Raw genomic sequence first — 24455 nt, 5'->3', positions numbered from 1 at the left:
GGCTCCGCCCCTTCCGCTCATCCCTCCTCCTCACCCCGCCCCCTCTTTCCACGCTCTCAAAGGGGGAGGAGAAGAGAAGCCGCTCCAAAGAGGTGAGAAGCTGGGAGTCCGGCGTCCTCCTCCTGCCCCCCCTACGCCTCTAGGCTCCCCCCCAAGGGAAAAGGCCGCTTTGCAAGGGGGGGGCGGTAGGGGCTTCCTCGCTAGTTTCCCGCCAGAAAAGAGGAGCTGCCAGGAGGTGAGCAATCCGGAGGGGCAAGACGCCGACGGGGGGGGGCTAAGAAACAAACAAACCCCCCCCACAAAGGCCCTGCAGTCCGGATGGGGCCCCTCCTCCCGCTCGGTCTGCAACGCACAAAGCCACGTATGAATCAGGGCCCCCTCCCTCCCCGAGTGGCCCAGAAGTGATACAGAAGTCGAGTTCCTTTCACAATGTCTTGGGGGGGGGGAAAGGTGGGGCTTTCCCCCCTTCTTCTGCCTCTATGGTGGTGCCTGATCTGGGTGGGCAGAAAGCCCCCCCCTTCCCCGCTGTTGCCCCTTTCGGCCTCCCCACTTCCCGGGCTCTGATCTTGTGGAAGAAAACCGCGGAGGGGGGGCGGGGTGGGTGGGAAGCGGGAGTAGCAAAACCCCTCCTGCAAAAATCCCTCCCCAGACTTCTCTTTCCGCCTTGGGGCCCCCACCCTGTTTCTGACAAGAGGGTGCCCGTGGGGTGGGGAGGATGGGCTAGCTTTCCCCGGGAAGGGCGCTGTCTCTGCATGGTGGGGTGGCTGTGTGTGTTTGTGAGTTGCGACCCCTTCTCCAAGGAGAAAGACTTGTTGCAATGCTGGTCCTGGCCATGGGGGCCACTAAGGGGGGTAGGGGTTTGATAGAGGGCATTTCCCCCTAAAGGGCTTGAGCTGCCTGGAAAAGGGCTCCCCCCCCCCGGGGACACTCCCTGCTTCTCGTCCTAGGGAAGGTGGGCATCGCAGACCCTGTTGGTGGGGGAAGAATAAGGAGACGTTCGGACCCCTCCACATGGTCCTCCCCTCTCCTGTCTGTCCATCTCCCCCATCCCCGTTTGAAGCTCCACACCTTCTGCTCTCACCCCCTGCCCCTCTTTCCATTCTGAAAAACAGGAAGGTGAAGGCCCTCCCCCGCTAGCATCTCACCTGACCAGTTTGCAGCGTTTTTTAAATCAAAAGTGGAGGCCATCCGCCATGACCTTTCTCCTTTTTTAAAAAAACACAATGGATTGAGCAGAGATGTCCAGAGCTCCGTCCTGCCCGGTAATTCTCGACTCTTTTCAGCCTGTGACACCAGATGTGGTGGCCAAGGCGCTTGATCGCTATCCGGCCTCCACCTCCTCTCTTGACCCTTGCCCGGTTTGGCTAATCAAAGCAGCCAGGCCGGTAACAACTGAATGGGCCACTGCAATAATTAATGGGTCTCTTCAGGAGGGCAAGGTCCCCCTTGCCCTCAAGGAGACACTCATTAGGCCCATTAGGAAGAAACCAAATTTGGCGGCGGATAACACTGGAAATTATAGGCCCGTCGCCAATGTTTCCTTCCTCAGCAAAGTGGTCGAGAGGGTGGTGGCAGATCAACTTCAGGTGCTTCTGGACGAAGCCAACGCTCTGGACCCATTTCAGTCGGGCTTCAGGCCGTGCTATGGTACAGAGACGGCACTGGTCGCACTGTTGGATGACCTGTTGAGGGAGGCCAATGGGGGCAATATATCCTTATTGGTCCTCCTCGATGTCTCAGCTGCCTTTCATACCATCAACCACAGTATTCTCCTGGGGCGGCTCTCCGAGATGGGGATAAGTGGCCTCGCGCTTGCCTGGCTCCGTTCCTTCTTGGAGGACCGTCCCCAGAGAGTACAGCTTGGGGAGAGTGTCTCGGCCCCGTAGAGTCTCAGCTGTGGGGTTCCGCAGGGGTTGATTACCTCCCCAATGCTGTTCAACATCTATATGAGGCCGCTGGGCGGGGTCATCAAGGGGTGTGGAGCATCGTGCCATCAGCATGCTGATGACACACAGCTCTACATCTCCTTTCCACCTACTGCAGGAGATGCCGTCCTGTCCCTTCAGCGCTGCCTGGAAACTGTACTGGAATGGATGCAGTCGAATGGATTGAGGCTGAACCCGGACAAGACGGAGGTCTTGAGGGTGGGAGACCCTTCCATCAGCGGTATAGTGACTCCCTTTCCTTTTGGGGGGACAGCCCTTGCTGCAAAGAGTGAAGTCCGCAGCTTGGGGATACATCTGGACCTGGCACTTACCATGGAAACCCAGGTGGCAGTTTGGGGTGGGTGGGTGGAAGGATTTTTCTCCCTCTCCCTTTCTCTCTGTGTTTCGTAGCCTGTGAAGGGGCTTCCAGCCAACCCCGGTGGGGTGGGGAAGAGGAGACCTCGGGTTTCCCAAAAGAAGGCCCCAGAAGGAGGGAAACAACCAGTGAGTTTCATGGGCCAAGTGCAGCTTCAAGCCCAGATTGCAATATCCCCTATTCGGTTATCTACCATGCTGCCTCTCTGAACAGGTGCAGAGTGTTGTTATTATTTTAGTTCACAATCTTCCTCAGCTCAACCCTGCCTTAACTGCTGTGGTTGAGAGGCAGTTTGGTGTGGGAGTCTCCTAAATTTTTCCTTCTAAGACACTCCTGGGTGTCCCGTTCTTTTGGAGAAGGAAAGGTGGGAGAGGGAGTCCTTTTCCCTCTCGCCTTTCTCCTAGAGGAAGATACATAAGAACCTCAGGAGAGCCCTGTGGTGGATCAGGCCCGGGGCCCCTCTTAGCTCCCTTTCCTGTCTCTCCCCGTGCCCCCACCAGATGCTCCCGAGAGCACCAGGCCCCCCCTCTCCAGAGAGCCCTCTTCCCCTGCATCCGGCATGGATGGGGTGCCTCGGTCTCCTAAACTTGTGGGCAGGCAAGGGAGTGATCCGGAAGGAAGGGGGGAAAAAACCACAGCCAAGGAAGGGAGGCAGAGCTTTGTGCCCGAACCACTGGGGCCCTGATCCCAGGCTGTGGGGGGAACCTCAACTGCTGCCAGGTGGCAGGCGTTGCTCAGGCTGCGGAAGAGGAGAAAAGATTATTTCAGGAAATGAGAAAGGAGGCGAGCAAGAAGTGGCAAGAAATCTGTTGTTTTTTTTAAATTAAGGATTGTTCTTGGTGGTTCCCTCCCACCACTGGTTCCTCCACAGGTGTAAACATGTTAACTTCAGTGTTCGATTAAACCTTTCCACATGCCCATTTGCATGGGAATTACAAATGGAAACCTTCGGTGATTCGCCCCTTAAAATTACCACGTCGGTCCAAAGGTCCAGCTCATAAAAGTGAGATCCTTGGTCAGTGAAGACCTTTTTTAGAGAAACCTGTTGTCGAAAATCTCCCTATTCTGTTGAAAGGCCTGTCCTCGGTGGGGCCTCGGTGTTCATGGCTCTGCTTGGGGTGGGTTCGCTGGAGGGAACGGGCCTTGGGGACCTGATGGGTAGCCTTCGTCCACCTCTTCCCTCCTGTTTGGCCCGAAGAACCGCCGTTTTCCTCTGGCCAGGGTGGGTCCTGCTTGGGGTGGGTCATGAGACAATCGAAGCACCTCCCTCTGCAACCTATGGGGTAAAACCATTTGTCCCGCTTCTCCACCCCCCGACTTTACTACCCTGTATATAGGCCCTATCCCTCAATTCAGTCTCCTGTTCCTGAACTTTTTGGTTCATTGGCCCCCCTCCTGCCCAAACACCCTTCCTCCCTCCACTCCATTCCTGTGGCCCCTCTGGCCTCCTTAACTTTTCCTGCTGCCACTGCTGCCATCGTGAGAGGAAGGCTAGCAGCTGCTTGCAGAGGCTGGGCTCCCTGTGCACCTGCCCCTCAGCTGAGAGGGGACTCGCGCATGTGCAGTGAGACGTTCTCTAATGCAGGCTGCCCCTCAGAAAGCATGAGTCCCAGAATCATGAAGTTGGGAGGGGAATCTGAGGCCATCCCGTCCAGCCCTCTGCTCAGTGAAGGTAAACACATCAAAGAATATCTGCCAGGTGGTTGTCTAAATTTCTTTTGAACACCCCCAGGGCTGGTTCATCACCTCTTGAGGTACAGAATCAGAGAATAGTGAAAGTGGATGGGGCCTGTAAGGCCATGTAGTCCAACCCTCTATCCAATAAAGGTAAATGATCCCATGGTCATTCCACTGTCAAGACTTAAGAGGTTTCGCCTGATTCAGCCTAAATCTGGCTTTCTGTAAAGTTCAGCCTATTTTTTCATGTCCCGCACTCTGGGAGGATCCTGCCCCTCTTTTGTAGGAGAGCCTTTGAAGTCTTTCAAGAGTGTGATCATATGTCCCCTCAGCCTTCTTTTCTCAAAGCTAAACAAGCCCAGTTCTTTCTGTCTTTCCTCCCACGGCTTGGTTTCCAGCCCTCTGATCATCCTGGTTGCCCTCCTCTGAACTTGGTCCAATTTATCAGTACTTTTCTTGAAGTGTGGTGTTCAGAACTAAACACGGAACTCAAGAGGGGGCCTAACCAATGCTGAATAGAGAGGAACTAGCACCTTGTGGGATTTGGAGAAGGAACTTCCTTTAATGGCTAAAATAGTGTTTCTCCTGCCAACCTAGCAGTTCGAAAGCCTGTAAAAATATGTGTAGATGAATAGGTACACTGCAGTGGGAACGTCACGGCGTTCTGTGTCTAGTCTTATTTCACAAATGGACTTATTTCACAAATGGTTAGAGTCATCAGATAGTGTATTCACAAAGGCTTTTACGGCCGGGATCTAATGGTTGTTTTGGGTTTTTCAGGCTCTTTGGCTGTGTGACGGCTGCGATAACGTCACCTGCCTGTCACTGATACTGCTGGAGCTCATCTGCCTATGGCAGGGCAGGAGGTGGGACTCCAGGGGGTGGAGTTATGTATATAAGGGGGGAGTGAGTGATGTGTGAGTCAGATAGGGACTGGTTAGGGACCGGTTAGGGACTTGGTTAAGTCTAAAAAGGAACTGAAGGCATGTACAAGTTATGAAGCACTGTTATATAAGGTCTGAGTGATAGTGTGATTGAAGGGATACTTTATTTATGTATTTACTTCTTACAATAAACAATCATTTTTAATTTTAAATCCATACCTTTGTCTGAGGAGTCAGTTATATGTGTGTGGTTGGTGGCAGCTTGTTGAATAAAGATAGAGAGTGTGAAATAGTGGCTTCTCCTCTGTGACTTATGAGGAGGTGGCCACAATAATATTTGGTGCCAGCGTGTGGGATACCAGTTGGCCAGTAAAGCCTTGGCTAAAGTGGCAAGAGCAAAAGGACTTCAGTGAGGGTCACCTGAAGTGGAAAGCGTGGGCATCTCTAGGATTTGACTCAAGGGGAGCAAATCTAGTGGAGAGGTGCTTGGCTTCAGTGTGGGAGAACTGATTTATGAGCTCTGTAGTGGCCATTTTTGTGAGGGAGAGTAGCCCTAAGCAGAGGCTGTGGCGAGTGGGTCAGAGTGTCCTGAGTTAGGTGAACTCTGAGAGGACAGACCAAGCCCAGCAAGGCTGAGGGGTCTCCATTTTAAAACAGCTCCAGTGAGTGGAGAGAGCTGTGGTGAATTTAAAGGTAGCCAAAGGCAGTAATATAAAACAAAATATATAAGTATCCTTAGTTGGCAAGAGGCCCAGAAAAGGGGAAAAGAAGACGACATAGAAGCTTAGTTACAGTTTCTAGTGTCAGATCAGCTGGAACACACTGCTAATTTATATCAGACCTTAACACGGAAAGGAAAAAAGTATTTTAAACAGAGGCTTGGAAATAGTCAGGAGCCTTTTGTGTAAGAAACATGCCTTTAACGCGAAGTAAAATGGCTGAGAGTGAGCCAAAATCTCCAGAGATGTCTGGAAGAGTTGGAGAGCCATTTGATGGAGAAGGGGCCAGATTTGCCTCAGAGCAGGAGGATATAATTGATAGTGCACAGTTAGCAGAACTGAGGAGAATTCAATTAACTTGGGAACATGAATTTAGGTTGAAACAATTAGAAATGGAAAAAGAAGAAAGATTAGAGAGAGAGAGAATGGAAAGAGAAGAAAGATTGGCGAGAGAGAGGATGGCGTTTGAGTTAAGAAAATTGGAAATGATGAACCAGAACAATAATAATAATAATAGAGAATCTGACGTGGTTCAAATATCAAAAGCAGATTTAAAGAAATTCCCTACTTATAAACAAGGGGATTCTGTTGAAGTGTTCCTTACTACATTTGAACGAACGTACTCAGATTTTTCTCTCAGAGAATCAGAGAAAATGATAGTTTTAAGGTCTCTGATTAGTGGGAAAATGGCGGAAGTTTATGCTGACATGCCAATCGAACTCAGTAAAGATTATTCAGAGTTTAAAAAGATGGTTTTTCTTAGATTTGGCATATCTTCTGAACACCTAAGACAGAAAATTAGAAAGCTTACCAAGAAATCAGATGAAACTTATACACAGCTTGGTTTTAACTTAGAGAAATGTTTGGACAGGTGGCTAGAACAGGAGAATGTACAGACTTTTCAACAATTAAAAGATATTATAGGCTTGGAGCAGTTCTATTCCTTACTCCACGGAGAACTAAAATATTTGGTACAGGAAAATAAACCTTCAGACATTAGACAGACTGCACAAATAGCTGATTTTATTTCACACATAAGGGGGCCTGTAAATTCTGAGGGAAAATACATGAGGAAAACATGGGACCCAAAGTACTCCAAAGGGCCAGGTCAGGGTCAGCCTAAAATGGGTGGCCATTTTGTTGAAAGGACTTCAGGCCAGTCCAGAAACCAGATTTTGGAGGGAAAAGAAAAATCAGAAAGATTCACTAACAAAAGCTCATTGGGAGATAAAATCTGCTTTTATTGTAAAAAAAGAGGACACATTGCCTCTCAATGTTTTCAGAATAAACAAAATAAAAAATCTCCCCTCAGAAAGTGAATTTAAAAGATGCAAAGTCTGTATATTGTATACAGAACAGCCAGTTGACTCCCTCTAGTGGTAGCTCTGTAACCATGGAAACGCAACCAGAGGCAGCTGCTGAGCACTCTGAAATTGGTACTTTGAGTGGGCAGAGTTCGTGATTATGAAGAATTGCCTTTAGCTGAGATTAGACACTGCCTGTTTATTCAGACCAATTCACAATTACTGGATTCAGCTGGGGACAGAATAAATATTTTTGGAAATAAATATACAGCCTTAAGAGACACTTGCTCCCAAGTTACTATCTGTCACGCTGACATTGTACCTCAGAAATGTTTAATTCCTGATCAGCATTTGACTCTCAAAGGAATTGGGAAAGAGATAGTGATATTGCCTGTGGCTGAAGTTTTAATTGATTATAGAGGATGGAAGGGAAATTGGCGAGTTGGGGTTTCTTCTCAGATTCCTACTCCAGTTCTTATTGGAACTGACTTAACAAAACATGTCAAGAGTGCCTTGGGGATTACACGATCCCAGTCTGAACAGATTGAGGCTGCAAGTAGTGTTACTGACTTTCAAGAGAATGAGGAACATATACCCCAAGCTGAGGCATTTTCTTTAGAGATACCTCAGAAAAATGTGTTTGCCAAAGAACAGATAGCAGACCCCACTTTAAAAATCTGTTTTGACAAGGTGAATAACAAAGAATTAACCCTTGAATATTCTGAACGTTTCATTATAAAACGCAGGTTGCTTTACAAAGAAAAACTGATCAATATTGCAAAAGGGGGGCCTGAGGTTAAAAGTCTGTTGGTGGTGCCTGATAAATATTGCCTTATGATTCTAGAAAAGGGACATGCAGACATTTTCTCAGCTCATTTGGGGATAAATAAGACCAAACAGAGAATAGCCCAAAATTTCTATTGGCCTTATATGGGAAAACATATTAGAAGTTTCTGTCAGAGGTGTGATGTTTGCCAGAAACAGGGACATAACCGTGATAAGACTAAGGCAAAGCTGTGTCCTTTACCAGTAATATCAACGCCTTTTAAGTGGTTAGGTGTGGATATTATAGGACCATTGCCCGCAGTCACTAAGCGAGGGAACAGATTTATTTTAACCATTGTGGACCATGCCACTAGATACCCTGAGACGATTCCTTTACGAAACATTGAGACCCAGACTGTAACCGATGCTTTAGTAAATTACATGAGTAGGATGGGATTCCCTTCAGAGATAATTACAGACTTAGGGACCTCATTTACATCCAAACTTATGAAAAGATTATGGCAGATTTGTGGATTCAAACACCTAGAAATGTCTCCTTATCATCCAGAAAGTAATGGGTTAACAGAGAGATTCAATGGGACCCTTATCAGGATGATCAAAGCTTATTTACATGAGAATCCAAATAATTGGGACCAAAAATTACAACTACTCTTATATGCATACAGATCAGTCCCACAGGAAAGTACTGGGTTCAGTCCTTTCGAGCTATTATTTGGGAGACATGTGAGGGGACCGCTTGATCTAGTCAAGCAAAATTGGGAACAGTGTATTGAAGAAGATCCCCAAAATGTAGTAACTTATATTGATTCCTTAATGAACTGCCTCAAAAGGAATATGGATTTAGCTGTTGAGAATTTAACAGCTAAAAAGTCCAAACAGAAACAGTGGTGCGACAAAAGAGCAAGAGAATGTCAGTTCAACCCTGGGGATGAGGTTCTCATGCTGAGACCCATTAAGGGAAACAAATTGCAACTTAGATGGAATGGTCCTTATAGAGTGATTCAGAAAATGAGTGACCTCAATTATATTATTGAGGGTGATGAAAGTTTAGGCAGGAGGGTCGTTCATGTCAATGCCCTTAAGCCTTATTTTAGAGAAACTAACATTGTGCTGTTTGCAATGAAAGCAGCTGAAAAAGAGGAACTTGAGTTACCCTTCTGGGAAGGGAGGGGTCAGCAAAAGTTCAATCCACAAGATGTGCAGATCAGCTCTGCTTTATCTAGTGAACAGCAATGTGCTCTGAGAACACTAGTTACAAAATATCAAGAGGTGTTCTCCAAAAAAACAGGAGTTGCCAAGGGAGTGCTACACAAGATTGATACAGGGAATGCTTCCCCTCAGTCTGTAACTCCGTACAGAGTAACAGGGCCTTATGTAGAGAAAGTACGCAAAGAGCTAGATGAAATGCTGAAAGATCAAATTATTGTACCATCGTCTAGCACTTGGCCAGCCCCTGTAGTTTTAGTGGACAAGCCGGACGGCAGTGTCAGGTTCTGTGTAGACTACAGGAAGTTAAATGTCGTAACTAAACCTGATGCATATCCTATGCTCAGGCTTGATGACCTAATTGAGACTATTGGTGGCTGCAAATACATTTCGTGTTTAGATTTAACTAAAGGATTATGGCAAGTAAGAATAGACCCTAGGGACCAAGAGAAAACAGCATTTTGTAGTCCATTCGGTCTGTTTGAATTCCGGGTCCTCAGTTTTGGCCTTAGAAATTCACCAGCTACATTTCAGAGGCTAATGGACAAAACGTTGCAAGGGCTCAGTGCATTTACTGTGGCTTACATCGATGATATAGGGATCTTTAGCAACACCTGGCGGGATCACCTATGTCATTTAGAAATAGTGTTACAAAGATTAAAGGATGCTGGGTTAACTGTAAAAGCCAGTAAGTGTCAGCTGGGGAGCCCTGAGATGAAATACCTAGGTCATAGAGTTGGGGGAGGCCTTATCAAACCCCTAGAGACCAAGGTAGAGGCAATTCTTAAATGGCCCAGACCCAATACCAAAAAGAAAGTAAGATCCTTTTTGGGTCTGGTAGGGTACTATAGAAAGTTTATTCCCAACTTTAGTGAGATTGCTGCACCATTATCGGAGCTGACGAAGAAAAGGAGCAGTGACCCTGTTTCCTGGTCCCAAGACTGTGAGGTGGCGTTTGGTCGGCTGAAAGAAGCTTTAACCAACCATCCTGTGCTGCATGCTCCTGACTTCAGCAGAGAATTCATCATCTACACCGACGCGTCTAATGCCGGAGTTGGAGCAGTGCTGTGTCAACAAGATAACGACAGGGACCAACATCCTGTGTCCTACTTAAGTAAGAAGCTGCAACTGAGAGAAAAGCACTTGTCTACCATTGAGAAGGAGTGTTGGGTGATCATGTTCGCGATCCAGAAACTGAAAGCCTACATCTGGGGTCGACATTTTATTTTGTGCACCGATCACTCACCTCTAATGTGGCTAAAGACTATGAAAGCCCAGAACAGTAAGCTGATGAGGTGGGCACTTCTCTTACAGGACTATGACTTTGAGGTTAAGGTGGTCAGAAGGACTATGAACTGTGTTGCTGATGCCTTATCCAGAAGACCAGAAGACAACGGATGAAGCGATATGGACTCTTGAAGTATATCTGAATGTTGACTGTTATGATATGTATTGCAATGTTGAGTATATTGTTCTATACCTTGATATATGTGTATTTATTATTTAAAGTAAGTATTAATGGTAGGTATGTGTATGCATACAAATGTGGTATGTTTATGATAGTTATTGAAATGTTGTGTTTGATGATATATTTTACCTGCTGTTGTTTTGTGATGAAAAGCACTATAGCTTTTCACCGCAAAACAACTTTATAAGGGGGGAGGTATGCGACGGCTGCGATGACGTCACCTGCCTGTCACTGATACTGCTGGAGCTCATCTGCCTATGGCAGGGCAGGAGGTGGGACTCCAGGGGGTGGAGTTATGTATATAAGGGGGGAGTGAGTGATGTGTGAGTCAGATAGGGACTGGTTAAGGACCGGTTAGGGACTTGGTTAAGTCTAAAAAGGAACTGAAGGCATGTACAAGTTATGAAGCACTGTTATATAAGGTCTGAGTGATAGTGTGATTGAAGGGATACTTTATTTATGTATTTACTTCTTACAATAAACAATCATTTTCAATTTTAAATCCATACCTTTGTCTGAGGAGTCAGATATATGTGTGTGGTTGGTGGCAGCTTGTTGAATAAAGATAGAGAGTGTGAAATAGTGGCTTCTCTGTGACGTATGAGGAGGTGGCCACAGGCCGTGTTCTGAAGTTCTTCCTAACGTTTCGCCAGTCTCTGTGGATGGCATCTTCAGAGGACAGCACTCTGTGCTCTGGTGTAGTTGGCTTGGGAGTCCAGTATTTATGGCTGTGGGATAGGCTTTTGTCTTTTTCTGTAGATGGGTGATTAGTATGTCTTGTTGTGGGCGTATTGTTGGTGATAAGGAGAAGAGATTATCTGCCACTGTGGTTGATGGGTGTCATTAGCTGGTCTTTTTGATCCCCTGTCCTTGTGGCTGGGTAGAATTTGTTGACCTTTTGCACGCTGTATTTTTGAGAGCTGGGAGCCAAGTTTTGTTGAACTTCACACTTTCCTCTTTTTTGCTGAAGGGCTTGTGGATTTCAACGGCTTCCCTGTGCAGTCTGATGTAGTGATTGTTGCTGTTGTCCAGTATTTCAGTATTTTGAAATAAAATTTCATGTCCTGTTTTAGGCATATTCAGCTACTGCAGATTTTTCTGGTTGTTTACAGTATCTCTCGTGTTCCTTGATTCTGGTGTGGATGCTTCGTTTTGTGGTTCCAATATATACCTGGCCACAACTGCAAGGTTTCCAGTATACTCCTGCAGTAGTGAGGGGGTCCCTTCTGTCCTTTGCTGACTGTAACATTTGTTGTATTTTTGTGGTGGGCTTGAATACTGTTTGTAGGTTGTGTTTTTTCAAAAGTTTCCCCATGCGGTCTGTGATCCCCCCCCCCTTGATGTATGGCAGAAATACTTTCTGGGTGGCTGTTTCTCTTCTTCAGTTCGCTGTTGTTTTCTTGGTTTGATGGCTCTTGAAATTTCATTTTTGGAGTAGGCATTTGCCTGTAGGGCCCAATTCAGATGGTTGCATTCTGTGCTGAGAAACTGAGCTTCACAGTTCCGATTTGCACGGTCTACCAGTGTTTTAATTATGCCTCTTTTTTGCTGTGGGTGGTGGTTGGAGTTTTTGTGTAGGTACCGGTCTGTGTGGGTAGGTTTTCTGTAGACCTTGTGTCCCAGTCGGAGGTCAGTTTTGTGTAGGACCATGACATCTAAGAATGGGAGTTGGCCCTCTATTTCTTTTTCCAACTCCCATTCTTTGTTGGTCAATATTTCTTTAAAAGGTGAGGGGGAGTGGTATAAACGTGATTTGGAGAATTGTGGGGAATGACTTTGTATGTATTATTTGTAATACTGTATGGTGGATTGCCTTTTCATTCTTTAAAAATATAAACAAATAAATAAAGTTTATCACTGGGGGAAAAATCAATGAATCAATTGGTGTATTCAGTTTTTAAAATTGCAGTGATATAATTTCACAGTTAATCAGTTCTGATTGTTGAAATAATTTTAAGTAGGGTTGATCAATTATAAAATTTGAAGTTCTAATTATAGTTTTATTGGGTCAATAGTTAAGGTATTAGCTAAATTTCCAGGTTAATTTACATCTCCACCCTCTCAAGTGATAGTGAAGCAAAAACAATAGTCGGTGGGATTTAAACTCAGATGTCTGTTTTGCATTTCATAACATTGATGTATTAGATAGGTTAATTCATCAGACTTGAATTAAAATGTAAACCATTCCATCCCTTAAGTACACCTTCCTCCCTCTTCTACAACCCATTCTTGAACCATCCAGCACTTCCTGTAACAAGCAATGAGCATACCATCTGTAGTCCCCATGCAAGCAGCCAGTGGTTCCAGGAGTTTTCAGAACATAAGAGGGACCCTAAACCTTCCCATTCAGAAATTGAATCGACTAAGTTCCGAGAGATTAGTCGCTCTGTTATGAATGGAACATTCGGTTCCCATGATTTTCTGGATGTTAGCGACGGTTCTGCTGTCAAGTGGGGGAACCACTCTGAACCTCCCATGATGTTCTTAGCACGAGGTTTTCCCTCATCCCTCTGACTTTCATTTCTATCGATTTTCTAAATACTGGCTTTGGATCGTTTTGTCCTTAGACGGGCATGGACCAGCTTTCGTGCAGGAAGTCGTCCCATCAGAAGGTGAAGAGGAATTCTCCAATTATGTAAGACCAGTAGAGATTAGGATGAAGTGAGGAAAAAAAATTAATAGAACTTAACAAAAGAAAACAAATAACAAACCACAGAGACCAGACCAATACACATTATAAACTGTTTGCCATGATGGGGAAAGCGGGGAATCATGTCTCTCACCTCAGACTCCTTTTCTCAAAGCCTAACATGCTGAGTTCCTTCAGTCTTTCTACGTTGGCTTTCGGGTTTTACTTCATTGTTTTGGATCTTCTTGCAGAGTGTCTATTCTGTAATCTGCTCAAGAACCTTCCCTGAGATGGATGTCAGGCTGACTGGTCTGCAGTTCCCTGGTTCCCCTTTTTGAAGATAGGAAGAGTGTCAGCTTTCCTCCACCTGCCTAGCTCTTGACCCACTTCCCATGATGAGAAGAGAATATTACACAGTGGTTCTGCAATTTCTTCATCCAGTTTGTTCAGTATCCTTGGATAGAGCTCATCTGGTCCTGGGGATTTGAAATCCTCCAAACAAGAAAGGTACAGTAGTGCCTCGCTTAACTATTTTAATTGGTTCAAAACAAATTGCTATGTGAAAACATTGTTATGCGAAACACCATTTCCCACAGAAGCCTGTGCTGCAGGGTCAGAAGACCAGCAGTCATAAGTTCGAATCCACGCGACAGAATGAGCACCCGTCGCCTGTCCCAGCTCCCGCCAACCTAGCGGTTCGAAAGCATGCAAATGTGAGTAGATAAATAGGTACCACCATGGTGGGAAGGTAAACAGCGTTCCGTGTCTAAATCACACTGGCCATGTGACCACGGAAAGATTGTCTTCGGACAAAATGCTGTCTCTATGGCTTGAAGAGCAGGATGAGCGCCGCCCCCTAGAGTCAGACACGACTGGAAAAAATTATCAAGGGGAACCTTTACCTTTACCGTCCTTACGCAAAAATCCCCATAGGAAAAAAAGTTAAGCGAAACCCATTGAAATGCATTGAAACCTATTTCGATGGGGGAAAAATTCACAAAAATTCAAAAAGACTCAGAACAAAGCCAAATTAAGTTAATGAAGGTTTTATTAGGTGCTCTAACGATTCCAAGCATTTTAAACATTTTTAAACATTTTAGAATATTTTAAAAATAGCAAAAACGGGGCTGTCAAAAAAATCGTTAAGCGAAACAAGGGGACTGAAAACCTAATCGTTAAGCAAAGCATGGTCCTGAAATCATTAAGTGAAAATTGCCCATAGGGAAAATCGTTAAGCGAAGTGCAAGATCGCTCTGAAAAAGGCATCATTAGGCAAATTTTTTGTTATACGAAGCAATCGTTAAGCGAGGCACCACTGTATTTGGTTGTTGTGGGTTTTTCGGGCCCTTCAGAGGACAGCCCTCTGTGCTCTGGTGTAGTTGGTTTGGGAATACTCTGTTGTAGTTTCTTTGGTTGATTGGGAGTCCCAAACAAACTACACCAGAGCAGAGCACAGAGTGCTGTCCTCTAAACATGCTGGCCACAGAGACTGGTGAAACATTAGGAAGAACAACATTCAAAACAGCCAAAGAGCCCAAAAAACCCACAACAACCATTCTATCCTGGCCGTGAAAGCCTTTGCGAAAACAAGTAAGGTATTTTATGTTACAGTCCTCTTTCATCTCTTTCTTCCCCTCCATCAGGCGATGAAGAGGACAACTGCAATTCTGTAGAGCCAGTCAGTCTTTCATTAAAAAGAAAACCCAAGTGTGGAACAACAAAAAAGTTCTTTACACATTAAAAGGAGGAAAAGGGAAGAAGGGAAGCCAGGAAAAAAAAGAGATAAAGAAAACTCCAGCTTCGACAGCTATAGAATTTGATGCACTTCTGATCAGGTGAAAAAATCAACAAGGAAAAGGACAAAAATTTCCCTGGGCAGATAAACATTCAAGGGTTCCTCAGATGAAAGTGGACTTCGCATAGTTTACCTAGAGGAGAAACGAGGTCAATGCATAGAAAAAGGAAAGAGCATAATGATGCACAGTGATTGTACTTCAAGTGACAAATCCCTGAGCAGTGAGACAATACAAATGCCTACAACATGGAAAGAGATTCAGTAAGAGCAGTACGCTCAGTTGCCATCAAAGAACTCACACTTGGGAGAAACCTTATAAATGCATGGAATGTGGAAAGAACTTCCGGTGTAGCAGTCAGTTGAGTTTACATCTAAGAATTCACACTGGGGAGAAACCATATAAACCCATGGAATGTGAGAAGACGTTCAGTGAAAGCAGTACGCTTAGACCACATCAAAGAACTGACACTGGGGAGAAACCATATAAATGCATGGAATGTGGAAAGAGCTTCAGTGAAAGCAGTACGCTTAGATCACATAAAAGAACTCATACTGGGGAGAAGCCATATAAATGTATGGAATGTGGAAAGAACTTCAGTCATAGCAGTACGCTTAGATCACATAAAAGAACTCATACTGGGGAGAAGCCATATAAATGCATGGAATGTGGAAAGAGCTTCAGTCAGATCAGTACCTTGAGTTCACATCAAAGAACTCACACTGGGGAGAAACCATATAAATGCATGGAATGTGGAAAGAGCTTCAGTCAGAGGAGTCACTTCAGTTCACATCTAAGAATTCACACAGGGGAGAAACCGTATAAATGCATAGAATGTGGAAAGAACTTCAGTCGGCAAGCTCACCTGAGTTCACATCAAAGAACTCACACTGGGGAGCAACCATATAAATGCATGGAATGTGGAAAGAGCTTCAGTCAGAGAGGTAAACTGAGTTCCCATCAAAGAACTCACACTGGGGAGAAACCATATAAATGCATGGAATGTGGAAAGAGCTTCAATAAGAGAGATAAATTGAGTTCCCATCAAAGAACTCACACTGGGGAGAAACCATACAAATGCATGGAATGTGGAAAGAGCTTCAGTCGGAAAGATCACCTGATTTCACATCAAAGAACTCACACAAGGGAGAAACCATATAAAAGCATGGAAAGTGGCAAGAGAGTTCACACTGGGGAGAAACCATATAAATGCATGGAATGTGGAAAGAGCTTCAGTCACCGAATATCCCTGAGTTCACATCAAAGAACTCACACTGGGGAGAAACCATATAAATGCATGGAATGTGGGAAGTGCTTCAGTCAAAGCAGTCACTTCAGTTCCCATCTAAGAATTCACACAGGGGAGAAACCGTATAAATGCATAGAATGTGGAAAGAAATTCAGTCGGCAAGATCACCTGAGTTCGCATCAAAGTAATCACACTGGGGAGAAACCATATAAATGCATGGAATGTGGGAAGACCTTCAGTCACAGCAGTAAACTTAATTTACATCAAAGAACTCACACTGGGGAAAAACCATATAAATGCATGGAATGTAGAAAGAGCTTCAGGCGTAGCAGTCAGTTGAGTTTACATCTAAGAATTCACACAGGGGAGAAACCATATAAATGCATGGAATGTGGAAGGAGCTTCAGTCGGAAAGATAACCTGAGTTCACATCTAAGAACTCACACAGGGGAGAAACTATATAAATGCATGGAATGTGGGAAGAGAATTCACAGTGTGGAGAAACCTTATAAATGCATGGAATGTGGAAAGAGCTTCAGTCAGAGCGGTACCGTGAGTTCACATCAAAGAACTCACACTGGGGAGAAACCATATAAATGCATGGAATGTGAGAAGACCTTCAGTCACAACAGTAAACTTAATTTACATCAAAGAACTCACACTGGGGAAAGACCATATAAATGCATGGAATGTGGAAAGTGCTTCAGTCACAGCGGTACCTTGAGTTCACATCAAAGAACTCACACTGGGGAGAAACCATATAAATGCATGGAATGTGGAAAGAGCTTCAGTGATAAGAGTACCCTTAAATCTCATCAAAGAACTCACACTGGGGAGAAACCATATAAATGCATGGAATGTGGAAAGAGCTTCAGTCATAGCAGTGCCCTGAGTTCACATCAAAGAACTCACACAGGGGAAAAACCATATAAATGCATGGAATGTGGGAAGAGCTTTAGTCAGAGAGTTCACCTGAGTTCACATCAAAGAACTCACACTGGGGAGAAACCATATAAATGCATGGAATGTGGGAAGAACTTCAGTCGGCGAGTTCACCTGAGTTTACATCAAAGAACTCACACTGGGGAGAAGCCATATAAATGCATGGAATGTGGAAAGAGCTTCAGTCACCGAATATCCCTGAGTTCACATCAAAGAACTCACACTGGGGAGAAACCATATAAATGCATAGAATGTGGGAAGTGCTTCAGTCAAAGCAGTCACTTCAGTTCCCATCTAAGAATTCACACAGGGGAGAAACCGTATAAATGCATAGAATGTGGAAAGAAATTCAGTCGGCAAGATCACCTGAGTTCGCATCAAAGTAATCACACTGGGGAGAAACCATATAAATGCATGGAATGTGGGAAGACCTTCAGTCACAGCAGTAAACTTAATTTACATCAAAGAACTCACACAGGGGAGAAACCGTATAAATGCATGGAATGTAGAAAGAGCTTCAGTCGGAAAGATCACCTGAGTTGCCATCTAAGAACTCACACAGGGGAGAAACTATATAAATGCATGGAATGTGGGAAGAGAATTCACACTGGGGAGAAACCATGTAAATGTATGGAATGTGGAAAGGTCTTCAGTCAGAGCACTACCGTGAGTTCACATCAAAGAACTCACACTGGGGAGAAACCATAGAAATGCATGGAATGTGGAAAGAGCTTCAGTCACTGCAAATCCTTCCGTTTACATCAAAGAACTCACACAGGGGAAAAACCATAGAAGTGCATGGAATTATGAAATGTGAGAGAATCAACTGAAGTTGTTTGCTAGAAGAACAATGTTGTGACTTTTCGTCTTTCAGGTGTTCATCTCGATGGGCAAATTTAAATATTTTTGTTAGAGAGCTGCCTTTTTCTGCTGAGGATTTTATTGGGAATGACATTCGGATTGAAATTTAAATATTTTGAATGAAAGTAAGCCTCGAAGAAGCTATACAATGCAGCTTTTCATAGTGTGTGAGTATTTGAGCATTTATAAGCTAATTAGAATACAATCTGTAACCCATTAGTTTGTGGTGACTTTTTTTAATGTTGGGAAATGATTTTTTAGAAATTTAGTAGTGTACTTTTCTTAACCATAGGATGAGAATTTTCCTCTGTTTTATGCTTTAAGAATGATAGGATAGACTTAGTAAGAATTAGACCTGAGTTTGGATGCCTGCCATTTCAATAAAGCCTTCACATCAAGATCCTTATTCACTTTCTGGACCAAGTATATCGGTTTTCCTAAGAAAAGTGAAGAGGAGGAACTATTATATTAATTAGCCATATTAATCAAGAAGTGGACTTGTAACAGGCAGATGGGACTTCTACTGTATCCTGGAATGTAACATTTTCTCTACTGAGTAAAAAGAGAAACTATTTCAGCAGTCAGAAACCACAGGAATTTACCACAAAGTTGAAAAAAGGGACAACCAGAAATCGACACCAGATCATAAAATGAACTGCTTAGAATCTGTAGTGATTTAGATTGGAAAGGCCAGTCTTGGAGTCAGTAATGGGGAAATAAAAGGATGCCTGTGAGGGACACCGGGGGTGACCAGACAGAAAAGGCCATTGTTCGGGAAGGTAACTTTGGACAGGTTGGCTTTGAGGAGAATGGTGCCATTCCATGATCATTGTCTCCAATAAATAGCCTGTATTGTAAAACAGCTCTGAGGTTGACTGGTGGTTCTTAGATTATTTGTTGTGACCTTCTTTGAAGCTATGAAAGTTTGGCCACTTCTATAAACAGTGGCATGTTAGAAATAACAGTCACAATTTGTGCCCAGGTGGGAAAGGGATCCTTACCTGGAGAGACCTCATTTCGAGAAATCTCTAGCATTTTGTCCTTGTGGAGATCTCTCCAGCGTGGTTCCAGAAGATCTCGCTCACCATCCTGCACAGGCTGCCACCACCCTCCTTGACCTGCTTTTCCACTGACCAGGATCGGCTCTGGAAGTAAAATGAAAGCATGAATAATAAAGCACATTGTACTGTGATTATATATGGAAAAATATGTGAGAGAACAGATTTCCCGAGGTTGGAATACAATGTGAGGATACCTGCTTTTCCTGTTGCTGTTTGATTTGGTTTTAGAATTGTTGGTGAATGTATTCAGGAAAGACAATTTATTAATTAAAGAAGTAGAGGAACCTGGCCAAACAGAGTCGGCACGAGGACACAGCCCTGACATCTGATGTCAAAGAGATCTAATTTTGAGCCATCAAAAACCACAGTGCCTGAAACGGCCTCCCTCTTGACTCACAAAGGGGGTCGCTACTACACTTCAAAACACTTTACTCCACTTCACTGCCACCAACCATTCCTTAAAATAAATAGCATCAGGCCGGGATAACTTTCAAAAATAAAAACTTGGTTTATTGATTACAAAACACAGGAATGGTAAATCACTGATAATAAAATAAGTCAATCACTGTTACTTAGGCACTAGCTATCACAGACTCTTTCTCACTGACACTCAGATCACTTCAACACTCAGTCTCCATCCTATCTCATCTCTCTGCCATTTGATCTGATCTCATCTCCTCTTTCACACACATTCACCCCCCTTTATACACCAGCTTCTCCCCTTACGTCCCACCCTCTGTCACACCATTGGTTGATGACTCACTGCCTCAGCTGTGATGGACAGGTGTGGTGAGGGCTGCATGTTACAGTGCCCTTCAATGAAACAACCTGATTATGTTAAGGAGTTGACGTGGACATCCAATCTTGGGAAGTATTTTAAAAAACACTATCTGATAACCAACTCAAAGACCTTTGTTAGATCATCCATGAAGGCAAAAAAGAGTGGTTGTTATTTTCCCCTACATTTGTCCCGCAGCAGTTTGAGGGAGAATACCTTGCCATTCCAGGAGGCAGTGGAAGAGAGGAGGGCCTGGCATGCCCTGGTCCATGGGATCACAAAGAGTCGGACATGACTTAACAACTAAACAACAGCAACCATTTCAGAGATGAATCTGTTAGCTCAAAATCCACACTGTGATTCTGAATAGACTCTGGAGTATTTCTAACCGCAAAGCCAACACCATATTCCCTGGTCTCATCTGAGCACCAGTTCCATACTTGACCTGATAGATACCTAAGTGAAAAAACAGAAGATTCATGGAATGTGAGAACAGTTACCAGTAGGCTACAACTGGCCCAGAAGCATGGTTACAACACCAAATTGAAACCCCAGGAGTTCCAACTGAAACCAAAGGTAGTCTGTCTACTCCCCTCCACCTCAGCAAAGTTCCTTGGCCAGTGACAGAGCCCATTTGAGGTAGTCCAGTGTGTTGGGCCCATTGAGTATATGATTTATATGCCCAATCATCAGAACCCACTGTAACTCTCTCATGTAAATCTGGAGAAGGAGTGGAAGGGCCATTCCCTACATTTGGGAAGGTAGGAGATGCCTTGCCGGGACCTGCGGCTGTCCTGGTAGAGCAGGAATCCCAGAAGCAAGTAGCCCTGAGGGAGGATTTGTCCCCTTGACAAACAGCTTTGACAAAAGGTAGAATTCTGGGATGTATTTTCATTGACTTATTGGAGAATCCTGCCATCAACCTCAACACAGGTGTAGTAATGAGGGCTCCATGGAGCAACGGGTCAATACAGCTATAGCAGGAAATTGAATGGGCAGTGAAAAATGTCATTCATCTCAGAGTCATAAAGCCATCCCATTGCCCATGTGTGAGGGTTCAACATTGTCCGGGGCAATCGCTCCAAATAAAGCACGAGACAGACTTAACAATCCAACAGGTTCTGCATTTATTTGTTCACCAACAGGAACAGTCTGAGTATCAACAGTAACTTTCTCTTGCAGCACTAACTTTGGTCGCAAGGGAGTCCATAAATTTCCACAAAACGGATTAACGTCCTCAAACTGCCATGGTCCCTCGGGAACAGGTAAGGGTGCCGGGTCTATCAGGGGTATTGTTTCTTCATCCCCACTCCATAACTACCCGGGCGATCCTTCTCCCGGGTTGACCAACCAGGGCCCAGGTAGACCCCCATCTTCTGCAACTCGGACAGATGCCATTCCCTTTTCCTTTCTATTTCTTAAGCAACCGTCTCTTGCTCCTCTCGTAACTTACGTCGCCACTCGCAAGCCTCGGTCTCTCCCCAATATGATGGTCTCGGCTTAAGCCCTTGTTGCCTCCTTCTCTCTGCCTCTTCATGAGGCACTTTTGCCTGCTCCCAGGTCCCTGTCCAGCTTAGGTTTTTTTCTTTCTCCCTTCATATTCCACTCTGCTAACTTTAAATCCAACTATTAATATTTTAGTTGTATTTTATGATTATCTATATTTTATATTGTCCATTTTATGTTGTAAGCCACCCCGAGTAGACATCGTCTAGAGGAGAGGGGTATAAATTTAATAAATAAATAAATAAATAAATAAATATATATATATATATATAAATATATAAATATATAAATAAATAAATAATATCTCCTGCAGCCCCCTCTATCTCCCTCTCCTGTCCCACCAAAACTCTCTCCTGTTTCCTGGTTAGGGTTAACCCCTTGGTTTCTTGCACCAGGTCACTGGTATCGACTCCTATCTCGGAGCTGCCTTTAGCCTCCAATAGTTCACCTAGCTCCTGGATGTCCACCTGTTTGTCCTTGCGTCAAGGAGGGGAAGGAGGAGGGGATGTCTGGGTGGTCTGTACCCGCGACGGGAGCGACGGCACTCCTACATAAGCCTCCTGGCAGGGGGCTTCACTTACCCCCCCATCCAAGAGTTCCGCTCGCTCTTCTTCACTGCGTGCCCACGGCCCTTGCCGAGAAAAATAATCGATATTAACATGTTCTAGTCCCTTCTGATATTGGATGTTAAACTAAAAGGGTTGGAGCGCGAGATACCAACGGGTCAACCTAGGATTGGTTTCCTTCATGCGGTTGAGCCACTGTAAGGGTGCATGATCCGTAACCAATGTAAACAGCACCCCTTGCAGGTAGTACCTCAGACTATGGATGGCCCACTTAATGGCCAACGCCTCTTTCTCGATCACAGCATATTTCTCCTCTTGGGGCTTCAGCTTTCTGCTGAGGTACAAGATCAGGTACTCTATGCTCTTTCATGTTCCCTTGTCCATTTTTCCCTAACAGGGGCTCTCTTTTGAGTCAGATCAGTAAGAGGGGCGGCAATGGACGCAAACGCGGGGATAAACTGCCAGAAATATCATATCAAGCCCAAGAACTGTTGTACCTCCCTCTTCGTCCTGGGTCTGTACCAATTGGAAATTTTGGTTACTTTCTCTTCCTGGAGTTGTATTCCCCCCTGGCCCACTTTGAAGCCCAGGTATTCCACCTTATCTAGCCCTGACTTGGGTTGCCTGTCAAACCTGCTTTACGTAACTCATCTAAGACCAGCCTAAGATGCCACAAATGTTCTTCCCTTGTTTGACTGAAAACAATAATGTCATCAATATATACAGCGGCCCACTCCCACTGGGATTCCAGCAACCTATCCATGAGGCATTGAAATGTGGCTGCCGCCCCATGCAGCCTGAAGGGCATTTTGACGAATTGGAAAAGCCCCCTTGGGGTACAAAATGCTGTTTTCTCTCTATCTTGGAGCCTTACTGGAATCTGCCAATAACCCTTAGTCAGATCGATTGAAGTGGGTGTTGCCCAGCTTATCCAGCAAGTTGCCAATGCGTGGCATTGGGTAAGCGTCGAATTTGGATACGGTGTTGACCTTTCTGAAATCAATGCAGAATCTTAGAGATCCAACAGGTTTTGGTACAACCACAGGGAAGCTTCTCCAAGGCCTCTTTGCTGGTTCAGTCACCCCAATTCTAAACATCTCTTCCACCTCTTTCCATTATACCCACTACATGGTGGGGCCAGGTTCTCCCATTGTCCCGCACTACCACTCCCGGGTCGGTTTCAATGGCATGCTCTACCAGGGAGATGTGGCCGGGAGTTTTAGAGAATACTTGGGGAAACTCCCCCTTCAGTGCCATTGCCTGTCTTTGCTGGGTGTGATTTAGTACCTTTCCTACTACTATGTCATCCCCCTCTGTTTCTTCTATTTCCGGTCCCAGATCTTCATCTGTTACCCCATCGAAAAAACATTCCCGGTCTACCCACGCTTTCAGAAGATTCACGTGAAAGATCTGCAACTTCCTCTTCCGATCAGGTGTCTCTACCTCATAATCCACATCATTAAGCTTTCGCACTATCTCATAGGGGCCATGCCATTTGGATAGGAATTTGGACGCCTCGGTGGGTAACAGCACCAACACCTTTTGGCCTGGTTCAAATTTGCAAGATCTTACCCTTTTGTCATAATGTTCTTTCTGTTTGCCCTGTGCCCTGCCCAGATTCTCGTGAGCTACCTCCCACGCGACCTTCAGATTGTTTCTCATTTCTACTATTTGTTGCAGAGTGTTCCATGACGTGTCTTCACCTTCTTCCCATTTTTCCTTTACCAAATCCAATATCCCCCTGGGTCAACGCCCGTACAATAATTCAAATGGCGAGAAGCCCGTCGAAACCTAAGGGGCTTCTCTGACTGCAAACATGAGAGGGTTCACAAACATGCCATTTTCGGGGTTGCTCTAGCACCACTTTCCTCAGCATCTGTTTTAGCGTACGGTTAAACCTTTCCACCAAACTGTTGGCTTGGGGGTGGTATATTGAGTTTCTCAAAGGTTTTACCCTCAACAACTCCCACATCTGTTTGAAGGTTAAACTCATAAAGTTGGACCCTTGGTCCATCAACACCTCCCTTGGAAAACCCACCCTAGAGAACACCCCTAATAGTTCTTTGGCCAGAATTTTCACCATGGTAGACTGCAAGAGTATGGCTTCCAGGTAGCGCATTGCATAGTCAATGATCACTAGTATATACTCGTGTCCCCCTTCGGACTTGGTTAGGGGCCCAACAATGTCCATGGCTATATGGTTGAACAGCCGGTCTACCAGAGGCATGGGTACCAGTTCCGCCCCTGGCCCGACTTTAGGTTGGGTAAGCTGGCACTCCGGACAGGACTTACAGTACTCCTCGACCTGCTTCCCCATCTTGGGCCAAAAGAACCTTTGTTGTACCCTAGCCAAGGTTTTCTGAGTTGCGAGGTGTCCCACACTATGCATAACCCATTGCCTCAAGTCTTCTGGTACTACCAGCAGGGCCTCTTCCTTGCTTTCGCCTTTCCCCACAAAGTACAATAGGCCCTGGCGTATTTCGAACCCTTCTCCCTCGGGCATCTAGCTTTTGGATACTGCCTGTTGTAAGCTTTGTTCCAAGCTGGGGCCGTCCTGTTGAAAGTTTCGAAACAGGTCTCTTAATAACTGCATCACTTCAGTTTCCCCTTCCCAGTTGTCTCTTTCCCCCACATACCCATCTTCTACCCTGCGTGCAAGGTCCTCTAGGCCCGGCCTTTGCCGTTTCATATTCTTTGGAGTCCCCGTGGATGCATTTAATAATCA

General features: G+C 45.0%; 1 protein-coding gene across 2 annotated transcripts; it reads left to right on the top strand.

Annotated features, from left to right (window-relative positions):
- The first annotated feature begins 98 nt into the window (after nucleotides 1-98).
- Nucleotides 99-18681, top strand: LOC140703736 (uncharacterized). 2 transcript variants are annotated; one of them, XM_078387463.1, is made up of 4 exons: nucleotides 99-235; nucleotides 2044-2166; nucleotides 13226-13481; nucleotides 14618-18681. In XM_078387463.1, exon 4 carries the CDS (start codon nucleotides 15093-15095, stop codon nucleotides 17664-17666), a length of 2574 nt encoding a protein of 857 aa, XP_078243589.1. In that variant the 5' UTR covers nucleotides 99-235; nucleotides 2044-2166; nucleotides 13226-13481; nucleotides 14618-15092; the 3' UTR covers nucleotides 17667-18681. The 2 variants fall into 2 exon arrangements, with proteins under 2 accessions (XP_078243589.1, XP_078243588.1); XM_078387462.1 differs by lacking the exons at nucleotides 2044-2166; nucleotides 13226-13481.
- The last annotated feature ends 5774 nt before the right edge of the window (nucleotides 18682-24455 follow it).

This window comes from Pogona vitticeps, chromosome 2 (assembly GCF_051106095.1).
Source record: "Pogona vitticeps strain Pit_001003342236 chromosome 2, PviZW2.1, whole genome shotgun sequence".
Lineage (NCBI taxonomy): Eukaryota > Metazoa > Chordata > Lepidosauria > Squamata > Agamidae > Pogona > Pogona vitticeps.
The sequence above is the reverse complement of the archived record's forward strand: the minus strand, read 5'-3'. Positions and strand labels throughout refer to the sequence as shown.